The sequence below is a fragment of the Lagopus muta genome, chromosome 1 (assembly GCF_023343835.1).
Source record: "Lagopus muta isolate bLagMut1 chromosome 1, bLagMut1 primary, whole genome shotgun sequence".
Lineage (NCBI taxonomy): Eukaryota > Metazoa > Chordata > Aves > Galliformes > Phasianidae > Lagopus > Lagopus muta.
This window is the reverse complement of record NC_064433.1, coordinates 135,510,282-135,523,916: the sequence shown is the minus strand read 5'-3', so window position 1 is coordinate 135,523,916 and position 13,635 is coordinate 135,510,282. Positions and strand designations below refer to the sequence as shown.

General features: G+C 46.8%; 1 protein-coding gene across 1 annotated transcript in view; it reads right to left on the bottom strand.

Annotated features, from left to right (window-relative positions):
• Positions 1-13,418, bottom strand: part of SH3RF3 (SH3 domain containing ring finger 3) — a 234,342-nt gene extending 220,924 nt beyond the window's left edge. Inside the window, exon 1 of the mRNA XM_048962496.1 lies at positions 12,991-13,418. Coding sequence (XP_048818453.1) covers positions 12,991-13,386 — 396 coding nt within the window. The 5' untranslated portion in view covers positions 13,387-13,418. The remainder of the gene's footprint in view (positions 1-12,990) is intronic.
• Positions 13,419-13,635: the final 217 nt, after the last annotated feature.

Sequence of the window (13,635 nt, the reverse complement as noted above, 5' to 3'; positions counted from 1 at the left end):
CAGAGACCCCAAGCAGGGGGCACAGCCCCCTGCAAATGGGTGAGCTCCAGGGTTGCCTATGCTACCTGGCCATAATGCAGCCCACAGTCCCCTGCATTAATGATCACTCCTCCACCCTGCAATCACCCTCATCCAGCCTCTGGTTCACATCATATTCAGTCACAACCCAAGGCACCCCATTAGGGGGTACATTCATCTGTGGTACCCACCTGTCTCCATTCTCTCCTCCCAGAATTCAAGGTGCACTTGTAAACTAATTCCAAAGGTCCTCAGCCACAACTCAGGTTCTTCTATGAGGTCTTTTACCATGGGATGCTGATCATGGTCTAGCTATTCACCTTAACAGCAGAACATTATAGTTGTGATGCTTTGACAAAACAATAAAATGAGTTAGGAGCACAGTTGTGTCATTTAACAGCTACGTATGTAGCAGCTATATTTCAGAGTAGCCACTACCATCCAGTGAAAGCAAATTAATTATTTAGATGTATTTATAGGATTTATGGAGCAACCGAAGGCAAAGCTAGTTAATTGAAATCCTGATAACAGACTGAAGCCTGTGCTAGATCCTAAAGTCTTTATTAAATAAAGCCATTAAGGCAGATGATAATCCCCGTGGCCTTAAATATGAATAAGGTGTAATGTAAATAATAGAAGGCAAAAATCCAATTTGCATAGAGTGAACTTTCAAATACTCCACTGTTTCCATTAAATTACCTTTTATTCAACATATTGTAATGGCACTGAGGGCACATCAGGCTCCCTTGTAATACAATTATTGTTCAGCATAAAAAGTAGTTTTCAACTTGAAGCAGCAATGAGAAAGGTTTTACTTGGCTTCTCTGATATGTCAAGTGACATAAAAATGGAGAACAAAAGCTTCATAGATGCAATAAAAGAGAAAATAAGCAAAGGAAAAATAAACACGTGCAAACAAAAAACATCCAGAATGTGAAGACAAAAGAAAGAAATAGGGAACATAATAGTTGCCTTCCAGTTAATTTTACAGCATTTTAGTATTAGGAAGCTGAAGAAGGGAACAATGTCAGTAACTGAAGAAACTAAATTTGGATGTAGGCCAAATGGAGCTGTAGTACACAGTGGAATAGGTGAAAATCATCAGAGCAAGACCTGTTGTGAAATGCCTGTTATGCCTCTTCCAAACACATGAATGACGACAAGAACTTGAGGACATCGAGGGTCACAGCAGCAGTGCCTGGAGCCTAAGGTCATGCAGTCTCCACCCTAATGCTAGCAGGCCTCTCTGTGCTTTAGTTTCTCATCCCAAAAAGCAACACTGATACTATTTTCTATAAAGCATTCTGTGGTGTTTAGAGATATTAAGTAAGATAACTATATTTATTAAAGAATGAAACTGTAACTTAAGGTCAAGATTCTACTATCACTGCTCAGAAACAGAGTATCTCTACTGGGAAATTAAAACAAGCCATTAAGTATGAGACTATACTTTGGATGTTGAACAATTTTTCCACTCTAAACCTTTCCACAAATCAGAAGAGCTCCTCTAGCAAAGCTGCAATGAAATAAAGACGTGAGAATGACTCTGTATTCAATTTCTGTATTCAATTTGGAAGTAGTATACCCAAAGAAACACTCCAACATGAAAATGAAATCTTCCTTAGAGCATCCTCACTGTATCAAGACAACTAAGGAATCAACAGCAGCGTTCCTCTCAAGCTACTATAACCTTTCAAAACACAAATACATGTGGTTTGCAATGTTTACTTCTCTCTGCCTGTGGCTGTGTCTGCTAGGTCCTGTTTTCTGTGCCATTTCTCTGGTGCACCTCTGCCCTGATGCTGCTCACATATAAGAGGAGCAGGAGGGTTGTGGGATGGCTGAGAAGGAGCTCAAGAGCACATCCCTGTGCAAAGACACTTCTGGCATTCAGAGGGGACAGAGACAGGCAGGAGGACAATGCCAAGGGAAAACTGGCATGGAAAGAGTGGGAATAAACAAGAGGGAAATGCCCAACTTGCTCATTGCACACAGAGCCAAAATCAGAACATGGGGCAGAGTCAAAGCAAAGCAACAGAGTGACTACTCTGCACTTGAATCAGCACTTTGAATAATATTTGTACCAAGTCAATGAAACAAAGCCAGACAAATCCCATTCTTCAAGTTTGCCTCTCTAGGAATTATACTTCTCCAACCAAATGGGTCTGCAGAGGTGCCACAGTATCACTGCTTGTAGTACTGACTTCTCACACCTCCCACAGGAACTCCAGGGAAACACGTGGTCCCCAAGGCTCTCCTGTGTCCCTGTGAACAGTTTGGGCATCACAGTTCCTTCACACTTATCTTAGGAATCTGCAGTCCTTTTGGGCTGTGAGGATAGAGGAAAAGAGGAAGTGGAAATGAAAAGAAAAAAAGAAATTGATTCATCCTTTCTACTACACTACAAAGAGAGACTTTTGCTCTTTCACCACATGCCTGGCAACGCTGCCAAGTAGCAGATTACTCACTTTCCTTCATTAATCACTTAAAAAAAAAGCTGTGAAAAACAAAATGGTGTTTATGCAAAGTTCATTGGACAAAGCTACTGAACAATGAACATGACAAAGGGCAACACACAACTGCTTTCTTGGGTCTGCAGCCATGCAACTTGTAAAAGTTAAATGCTGCCAACAGAAGCACCTTCCAATGCTATTCATGAGCCAAGGAAGCTCTTCAGAAAAAAAACAAACAAACAAGAAAAAAAAATACCTTTACTCACTGGCCTTTATCTACTTGCCACCAGTCATTCAGGGTTTCCACAGCATTGAGACAGTTTCAGGCTGGCCACATCTTTTGCTGTGTGTTTGGCTTCTGTTTATCCCACCAGTACAGGGAAGGCATCACTGATTTGGGGAGCTGGCATCACTGCTTGCAACCTTTCGTTTTTCAGTCATGAGTTGACTCGCAAAGGAAGTGCACGTTCATAGAAAGCATCAGAGTAACTGAGGAACCCAAACTTCAGCCAGTTCCCCACAGCGTCTCATTTTGCAGGTGGGCTCCAACTCTTCTAATGTCAGCCCAGTAATAACAAAAAAAAACCATATCCCTTTCCTTGTCATCTCCGGGCACCTGAGGGTGGAAGCCTGTGTATAGAGTGCCCACAGCAAGGTGAGTCCAGAGTTTTACCTCCATAACAGACGGGCCCCAGCACAATGCACTTCACTGTAATGGTGAGAAAGATCACAGTCATGGAATCTAATATGTCCACCAGAAAACTCTGGGGTCTCCAGCTTGCTGAGAGTGCAACACTAGCTCTAAACAGCTTCGAAGGCACTCATCAAATCTTACAGACTACACTCAACAGTTCCAAGTAGCAGCATAGCCAGGGCAAATCCTCCGTAAATGCTTCCCACATACTTTTAAGATGAAGCCATCGCACAAGACCTACTCCCACAGGAAACAAAGCATCCAGAATGATCCTCCCTTGTCTCTCGCAGGACATGAGACCTCTCGGCATGACTAAATGCCATACAGTCACCACAGCCACCGCCCAGCACGGCCCACTCCCAGGGTCCCTGACCACCAACAGTGCCGGCGCCATTTCAGTCCCCACATGTAAGGGCCGCCATCTTCTTCAGCCTGCTCTGCACCTACTGCACAGGCAGCAGTGACAACACCTGCCTGAAGGACGGGCTCTGCAAAGTGGGCTACAATACATGCAGATACATGTGATTACACATATCAGATATATGCCAAGGATCCAGGCATGTGGACATGGCATTAAGAGACCCAGTTTAGTAATGGGGCAACCTGACCTACTCTGACCTGCTGTCAGGTTGATGGTTCGACTTGGTGATCTTCTCCAAGCTAGAGGACTCTGTGGTTCTGTAATTCTATTTTGGAGATTAACATAACCATCTATGCAACCACTCTTGAAACTGCATGTTGCTCTTCTTAGAGAAAAGGCTAAAACAATGCTTAGCAACGGAGGCTCAAGCAAGCTAATATGAAACAAACACTAGAAGCAGAGAAACTGAAAAGAAAAAGACCCGTGGCCTTCCACACCTCTGTATTTCAGTGAGCTGTTGTGAGACAAAGGGAGGAAGGCACGAACCTTCCCCTGTAACCACTGATTTCCTGGTTTTCAAGGCTTGGGATGAGTGGGAGATGTCCGTTCAGCTCTGGCTGCTGAGTTGCTGTTTGTTAATAAGCACAAAATGACCTCTCCCTGTCCTCACAGTGTTATTACATACGCTGAACCCTGCTCAGATCTTTACTTAAAGTGTGCTAAATTATTTTAATAGGAATAGTGATAGCCCCAACATGGAAACATATACCCTGATAAAAGTGAAACTGACCGCATACAAAAGGAAGTCCCATGTTTGTTGGAACAAGTCAAACACAAGCTAGCTCAAAATAAAGTTTTCCTCTCCACAACATAGCTCAAAACTACAGTTTAGAATGTGTCCATTTTTCATTATTCAAAAGATACAACTGACTCTGATCTTACACTGCTGCATGACTGTGAAATGTAAACAATCAGATGTTTTCCACTGTGACCTACCCAGAAGAAAACAAGAAACAAAAAAAAAAATTCATCTCATGGTTGTCAGTTATTATTTTACTCTATCTTATGACACATACATATGACTGTATTCTCCAAAGGCTTTGCTATTATGTGCGTTAGAAGAGAAGCATGCAAAATAAAGGGATTTTGGAGGAAAGCTGCTGACTGAATTCTGCAAGGGACAGCAGATAAACCAGTGCCCAGCCCCAATGCTGCTGGGGCTTCAGCCTATGATTTTCACTTTTTCCCATCCAAGTGGGGCTCCATCACTGGAAAAAAAGGCGAAACAGCAGTGGGATCCATGTATACATGAGCATGGGGCACAGGAGTGGCTCAGGAAAGCAGCCCAGTCACATGACAAGCGCAGATCTATACTTGGGGTGTGCAGGAACAGGTTGTCAATGCACCCATGTTCATCACGTGGTGACAGTACTGCACAACCCACTCTACTGCATGCATAGAGAGACAAGAATGCAGAAAAGATCCTTTTCTGTCAAAAAGCTATAAATTCTGGGATATATATTTAGTACACACACACATACTTATCTACTTTTGCATGTGTGCATCTTATTTAGAGATAAACACATGCAAAATGAAGTCAGTTGTCTACCTCCTTCTACTTTACTGGGTTAAAATAATTAAAAACACATCAGTTATTACTATCAACTACAATGAAAACATACTGGTTTGCTTACAGGGATGACAACATCGCAAACCTGAAACAAACTGCAACAAAAGCACTTGTATACATGTAAGAAGGCAGCCAATAAAACAGGCAGTCTGTTAGAAACTGTTTCAAAATGAAATTAGAAATTAAAAAGTAAATTCATAAAATCGTATCTTTTTACTGTAACTCGCCAAGGAGATTTTGATTTGAATTAGCCTGAAATTAATCCACAAGCAAGCATGTTCAACAATATTTACTACAAATATCATTTAGTAAAGTAAATACAATAGTGCCTGGATTTGGCTGACGTTTGGCTGCCAACAAGAAGGCAGTCAGGACACAACACACCAGGCACAGCTGTTCCCCTCTCTTTGTGGTCTGGACCATGGTGTCTTCACCCATACAACGCACTCAAAACTTCAGATCTCTCTCTCACACTCTGCCCATCTTGTACCTAAGCCCATGATAATGATGCATCAGCTGCAGCACATAATGAACCTCTGTCCAGAAGGGGAGAGACTTTAACAGCTTAATGAGATAGTAATACATATTAAAATCAATCTTATTCAGATGATGTGTCCATTGTAGTCTTCCCTCTGAAAATAACTGAGGCTGCAGGAGAACTGATCATTAGCATTTTGATAACAATCTAGTCAACCTGCTGTTAAAATATTTTTTATTTCATCTAAAACTGGGATTTGTTATCTTCTGCAAGCAGACCATTCTAAAATTAGCAATGGCAAATTCATATTGGAATATCAGATTTAAAAAAAAAATCTTGGGAATAAAATTAACATTAACTTGCCTGAATAATCAGGCTCTCCCTCCTGTTGCTGCAGCAGTGGAGAGGCACTTCAAGCATCGGGTAAGAAACAACCTCTTCTCATAATTACCAATTCTGTACACTCATTCACCATACACAAAACCAGTGTCACTTGTGTGGTAAATCATATTCCAGATATCAGCCAGTTAGAGGAACAAACTCCGCTGACACTGATCCATAAGGCACACCAGACAGCAGGACCAAGCTTTGCACCATGGTCCCGTTGTCTCAGCAATCAGAATATCCTTCCCACCTCTGTGTCGAGTAACATTACACTATTGCTGTGGCAAAAGCGCACAGTCCCATGCAGCCTGATCAGTGCCTCCTGCAGCTGCCTCTCACCAAAGCCAGCACTGCAGGGCACTCCAACCGAGCCCATGATCCCAGCAGAGAAGCAGAGCAAGGGCAGATGTTGCGCAGCCCATCCTGGGCCATTTTTCAGCATGTGGCTGTGCAAACACTTGTGTCACTTGCACATAGGCTGCAATGCATGAGAAGAGAAAGAGAAAAAGCAGCTAACGGCAGGCATGAGGAAAAGGGCAGTGGCTGCTGCCCTTAGTTGTGGACTGCTGGAGTTTGGGTGTGCACAGACAGCATGCGCTGTGAATGCTGTGGAGCTCATCTGAGCTGCACTCAAAAGGCTGGGCAGACAGTGCTCTTCATTTCACATGTTTCACATTTTTCTCTCGACTTTTAAAAACAAAATGTCTTTTTAATACCCAAAGCAATATTCCTTCCTTCTGTCCTTCCCCTGGGCTGAAAAGCATTCCATGTGCACGTATCAATAAAAATGATCACATTACATGCAAGGACTATTAGATTAAACTATACACTGTGGGGCGTTTTTAAAGCTCCTCAATTTTAAAGGTCCACCATGAGTTCTCTGTCAACAGAAGCAGTACTTTCCTCAAAGAAAAGCTAACCAGCAAGTTTAACACTGCTGCTGAAGAGCATGGAACTGGAGCCAAGCAGAGAGAGCACAGCAGCAATCTCCTGCTGCCCTGTGCTGCCAGGAGAACATTCAGGCAGTAAGAGGAACCTAAACCAGTGGAAGAAAGAGGATCAGGGGGTGGTAAACAGAGAGGCTCTGCTTCCAAGCCCAGCTCTGAGATGTACCAGTGAGACATTTTCTTAATTTTTTCCACTTCCCTTTGCTTGTTTTTTTTTTTAAATCTTTACTTTCCCTTTCACACAATGGTCCAGATGGCTATTTTCCAGCTCAGGACCAGGCAGCAGGCTGGCACGGTGCAGGGCTGAGGAGGAGCCCGCAGCTGGCACAGCTCTGTCCTGCTCCCAGCTGCAGGCATGCAGCTGCTGTGGGAGCTGGGGCGAGGCCAAGGTCAGGCAGCTTTCTCAAATCCCGCAGTTTATCTTCGTCCCGGCTCTCATGTCCTATTAGGACTAATCTTGGGTTCTTCCCATGACAGCTTGCCCCAGACAGGGGAAACCTGTTGTAAAATATCAGATTTTAACAAGACTGCACTGAAAATACTAGCTAGAATTCAGCCTCTATGCGATGGGGGACTACTGGAAAGCCGAGCATCCCGGAGAGTTTTACTGTGCAGAAGTCACCAAGCCTCCAAAAACGGAACAAATTCAATACAGAAGTCAGAAATTACAATCCTTAGAGATATTAGAATGAAACAGTCGTTATTAACGGCCTTTTATAGGTTAAGGAGAGGCTTCCAAGAGAATGATTTCTGACTTAAGAAGGAAGTAGCTTCCCATAGTCACAGATATTACAGGCAGGTCACGGGAGCGCGAAAGGGAATTGGAGGTTCATCTGAAACTTAAGCAGTGTAAGCATTGCTTCTTAACAGATATAGCTTGAAACACTGAAGAAAGTTGTGAAACTGTAGGGAAAGCTCCAGGCACACTGTTCAGTTTGAAACAGCAATCAGATAATTAGCCTGAAGTTTTGAGACAGCACACTAAAATAACTCCAGGCTCTAAGAAAAGATCTTCCCAGCCCCTACAGAATAACTACACGTTAGTATGGCAGCTCACATGTGCGAATCAGAGAGCACACATTGCAGCTGGGACCTATGTGGGCCTACCCACCAGGACCCTGTGTCCTGCCCGAGCAGCCATCAGCCCTTGGCCTCAGGAACACAGCAGCCTCCCAAGAAGCAAACTGCATTGAGGGGAGCTGGGCAAAACCTGCCAGAATTCAAATATGCACAGGGTAATACTCTCATCAGTTTGTACATTCTCTCTCTGAGCAAACAGCTGCTGAACTCCAGAAACTGTCACACTCTATGTGCTCTCACCATCCATGAAACACTCAGAGGGATGATGTGCAGAGATTAAACTTAGCATCCACATTTGATGGCAAGAGGAGGCACTGAAGGCATGCTATGCTGACATGCATTACTAGGGTTGGTGGCACAATGCCCTAAACACAGTCCCTGGGCTCTCCCATGTGTGCCTGAGCTACTGCTGCCCACCCAGGAACATGAAGGAAAGCCCTAAAGGTTGGCACTGTCACCCCGTGGGCACATCAAGTCTACCACACGTTCTCTCTTGGGCACTGGAACAGGTTGACTTGTGGATTCTCCTCTGGAGATATTCAAGACCTGTCTGAGTGCCTACCTGTGCAGCCTGCCATAGGAAGCCTGCTTTGGAGGGGGGTTGGACTCAATATCCAGAGGTCCCCTCCAGCCCTTACAATTCTGTGATTCTGTGAGTCTCTTGCTTGCAAGTAGAAGCTAACAATAATGCCCAGTGTTAGGTAAGCATTGCATTTCTCTAAAGTGTAATGGGCATCAAGGTGACACCTGCAAATGGCAGTATGGCTGAAAAACTAAGAGCTCAGTGAATCTTGAATGTATTTGGTTTAGCTCCTCTGCAGTCCCCTCTCCTATGCTCTCTCACTTCTGTGATGAAAGTCTTAACTGCTAGTATTTTAAAACTCTTTGTTACTCTCTTTACAGTACCCTTTAGTGGCCTTGGTAATCTCGTGCATTAAAACACACTTTTTAATCATCTGTAAGACAAAAAAAAACAACGAACCTGTCTCAAAATCAGAGACCTTGATACCTAGAACGCATACTTGGAAGTACTGCTTGGACAGCTGGTGAGAAAGCTCAACCATTAGCCAACAAAACCAGAAAAAGATATACCTGAGAGAAAAAGTAAAATTAAGGTATGTCTACTTCATGTTGTGCATTGCTAACAAGTGTGAAACTCCAACAGAAACCTGGTCATTAAAAAGTCAAGTTCAGGATTCTCTTCTGCCCCTGACAACGCATCCTCTCAGCCCACTGGTGCCTGCAATGGATATACATGCATATAAATGCAAGACCTCATCTGCTTCTCTTTGTATAACCCAGAGTGAGATCTTCACATAATAGAAAGGGGCTACAGTTAGAAAATACTGCAGTGAAAAATTTCCACAGCTTCTACTCCACAGTGATCCCACTATAACCTTAAAAATAGACAGTGCAGGACAGGACAGTGCTCTCATAAAAAGCAATGGCTTGATACCTCTTTTAGGCAATTTCTGAAACACTGAGTAACAAACCAGCACTGCTCCCTCTACTTGTGAGGCTAAGGATTCAGAACCTTCCTCCTGGGCTAGCAAACTGCAGCCTTTCACCTGAGGCAGCAAAACAGTTCTGCACATATCCAAGGTGGGAGAAGCATCCAGTGAAAGGCAGAGCACAGCATATCTGTCACTGTGCTAACACTGCATTTCCCTTACGCCGTCCCTTGCTGCCACCTGTCCCACCTGCTGGGAGCACACCTCATGTGACTCTGCCACTTTGGCCATGTCTCTTCTGGGGAAATGGAGACACAGCTCTGCTTTTTAAGGCCTGTTGCTTTGTTACACAAACACTGCTCTCAGGTTATATATGAAGCAAGCAGTAAGCTTTGCACCTGGAGTGGAAGACGACCAGTTTGTGAGGAAATTGATAAAGACTTGCACGCATTTAGCTGTCTATTTGATCTTGAGAACTCCTGAAAGATTCGAAGTGATACACTCCAACAATTGTTAAAAAAAATAAAACTCGCTCAGTAAGGAACTCAGATTTACCATAATGCCTCAGCAGTCCGAGGGAGCCATTTACTTTGACAGAACCTGAATTCCCCCAGCGGTTCTACAGTGGTAATGGAAACAGAGAAGCCAATAAATTACAACCTTGTGTGTAAAGCGACTACCATTATAAACCACTCTCAGCCTCCTATGTTATCCCCAGGGGTGGCCACTCTAACAGCTTCTGGATTTTCTTCCCCTCATCCTTCTGCTGCACTCTTTCAGCTTTCAGACCCTTTTATAAATCTATAACCATACTCTGCATTTGCATAATATCTTTAAGGTGAGCATCCCAAAAGATATAGTGTAGAAACAACTGTTTTTACAGGCTGAGACAGGCACTGGAAGGCTGACAGGCTTAGCAAGGGCACATGTCACTGCAGATCAAGACAATCAGAAGTATCCTTCAAGCCCAAAGTTGCAGGGATACACCATTTCCAGACCTCTCATGCTTAAGGTGTGTGCCATGTGCCTTAGAGCACCTGCAGTACTTCTCAAGTACTGCTGAAGGTTGGCCTTGGACAACTCTTTCAGCTGCAGATCATTCCCAGCTCCTCTCATTCCGCATTTCAGCACTCTGGAGAGACCCAGTCCATGCCAAGCTATTAGGAAAGAACCATCTGAACCCAGAGAAAGAAACACAAAGCTCTGAGTTTTGCCAAAGTGTCAAACAATGTTTGTCGGTTTTTGGAAATACCAACTCTGCAAAGCAGACTTCCCCCAAGTGTAAGATGTGCCACAGCAAAACACGGGCATGATAACAACATGGAAGCTGGCTCTGCTCTGCTTTCTAAGGTTAACTGAAATTCTCACAGAAACACATCCCCAGTGTGATGGTAATAAACAGCACTCTGAGGGTCTCTGCAAGACCAGAGCCTGATGGAAGCACCTTGGCTCTGTGCCACTGCACAATGCAACGAGCAGCCTCCTTCCTAACCAGAACCCCATTGGTATGTCCCAAGTTATATATTAAAATGAAAGGTATTAATTAGCAAAACACTATCATTTGCATTCAAGCCTCAGGCAGCAAATCTACACTGATTTCTGAAACTAGAACAAAAAAAAAAAAATACAGAAATACTGATAGAAACCACAATAGCTCTCCCCAAGAGAGATAAGCTGTCCCGGCTCCATGTAGGATCGGAAAAGGTGGACCCAGTTCAGACCTATACAGGATTGAATAGGAAACGGTTCTGCTCCAGCCCCGTGCAGGCATGTTTGTTCCAGTGGCTGTCTGGGGAGGAGAGGTGCTGCACTGCCTCCAGGAAAGCTCAGCAATCAGCTGTATCAGCAGCTCCGAGGAGGATTACTCTCCCCTGCTGCTTTTTTTAAAAGCAGATTAGTTCAGACTTTCTCTCCCTGTAATGAACCTTGTAAGGATCAAGCACGCTGCATTGATTTGCAGGGTGCAGTTGGGAGCTCAGTCAGAAGCTGTGCAAACAGCCCCGCAGCCCCCCAGCAGCATCCACTCACCCCAGTGAATGGAAGCAGCAGTTGTTAACCATAGCAGCCAAAATGTGATTCTAAGGTCACGAGCCACTTAGCGTTCTACCAAAATCAGATGGATAGCAACCCACACAGACACACCACAGAAGTGGTGATGCTCAGCACAGCGCTGTTCAATCAAAGTCAGAAAAGGAGAAGACAGGACGTGTGATCATTTACTACGTGACAACTGGCATAGGGGTTAGTGAAGTGACTTCAGGCAATCCTGATTACGGCGAAATAATAAAACCTCAACCTCTCCGAGAGTACTCACATTCTCAAGTTACTCTCAAGTAAGTTTTCCCCAAAAGCATCTCTTTATATCTGCATTCCCCACAGCAACATCCCACGGTAACTGGGATTAACAGCCAGGAGAAGCAGAGCCTGTGCTGCTAGGTGCCCACAAACGCTGCTCAGGGCACAGGACCCTGCAACAAGAGCCCTGCAGATGCAACAAGTCTTCGATGCAGCCCCTACTTCCAGTACCAGTGCAATGAGGACATCATGTTCCAAACAGCCCACCAAATGCAAACTGCCATTTGGGGACACTGAACCTCCAGGTGACAACAGCTGTGTGCCGTGACAAAGCAGTGAGCATAGCTGAGCTGAAAATCACAAGCAAAAAAGCAGAGGGTGGCATCCCACTGCCCCGCTTCCTCTTAAAGCTCGACAAATCTTTATTAAATACTTGAAGCCGACGGCAGCCCGCACCAAAGTAATAAAGGCTCTGCCCTGCGAGAAGTCTTGTTGGGCGCATTTCACTCCAAAACTGGTTTTTATGGAACAATGTGTGGCATTTGCCATCATTTCCTGCAGGCAAAACTTTGAGACCCCAGGACAGCTCTGTTGGTTCTCCGCAGGAGATAAAAATAGGAAATGAATTAACTGAAACATTCACGACAGTGACACAACTTCACACGGCATCTCCGCAGTGACCTTCCCGAGGCAGAAGCCTGAGCACCGAAGTACGGCTCAGACACAATCCGCGGGACCAGGGATAACCCCATCTACCCGCTGTAAGTATGACGTTAGAGATAAGATAAACTTCCCCGTCTGTCTTCGGGAGCGTCGCCGTTCTGAAGTCTCCCGGAGAGGTCCGGCAGTGAATTACATCACTTGGGGTTCTGCCATACGGAACACGGGGAGGAACCGACCTCTGTCCACCCGAGTGGACGCAGCCCTCGCCACTGATTTTAAAAGCAGCGAGATCGGGCGTTCGACTGCGGGTTTAAAACATAACCGCATTCGCTGCAGCGCTCCCCCCTTCAACAAACCGCGCACCTCACACGCAGACCCACGCTCCCGGGAGGGCAACGCCAGCCGGCAGCTCCTGCACCTGCCGGGCAGCGGGGCTGGAAGCGTCGCCGGGACTCAGCGCCCCGCTCCCCGCCGGCAACCCCGCAGCCCTCCGCCGCGCTCTGCCCGCCCGCCCGCTCCGCGCGGCCCGCACCCACCTTTCCTAGCAGGGCGCTGCGGCTGGCGGCTGCCAGCTCCCTCAGGCTGGCGGCGGCCGAGGCGGCGGCGGCGGCGACGGCGCTGGGGGCGGCGGCGGGCTGGGGGTACGCGGGGGCCGCGGCGCTGGGGCTGCCGCTGGCGCCCCCGGCGGCGCGGGGCCGCTGGCGGATGCCGTCCAGGAGACGGACGAGGAGGATGTTGGCGGGCAGCTCGTCCACGCCGCAGCCCACCAGGATGCGACACTCGGGGCAGCGCAGCTCGTGGCGGGAGCTGACGATGCTCTCTAGGCAGCGGCGGCAGAAGGTGTGCTGGCACGGCAGCACCTTAGCCGTGGTGTCCAGCCGCTCCAGGCACACGGAACACTCCAGCAGGTCCAGCAGCGACGACTCGTCCATCGCCGCCGCGCCGCCGCCGTCGCCGCCGCCGGCTCCCGCTCCGCCGCCGCTCCGCCGCCCCCTCGCCTCCGCCTCCGCCCCCGCCCCGCCGCCGCCTCCGCCTCTCCTCCACGGGGCAGCGCAGGGCCCCGACGCCCCTAGGGCCGCGGCGGCCGGCGGCGGAGGCGGCGGGGGGGGCGCGGCGGAGGCGCGCCGAGGGCCATCGGGGCGGCGGGGGGGGCCGCGGGCGGGCGGCGGCGGCGGCGCGGG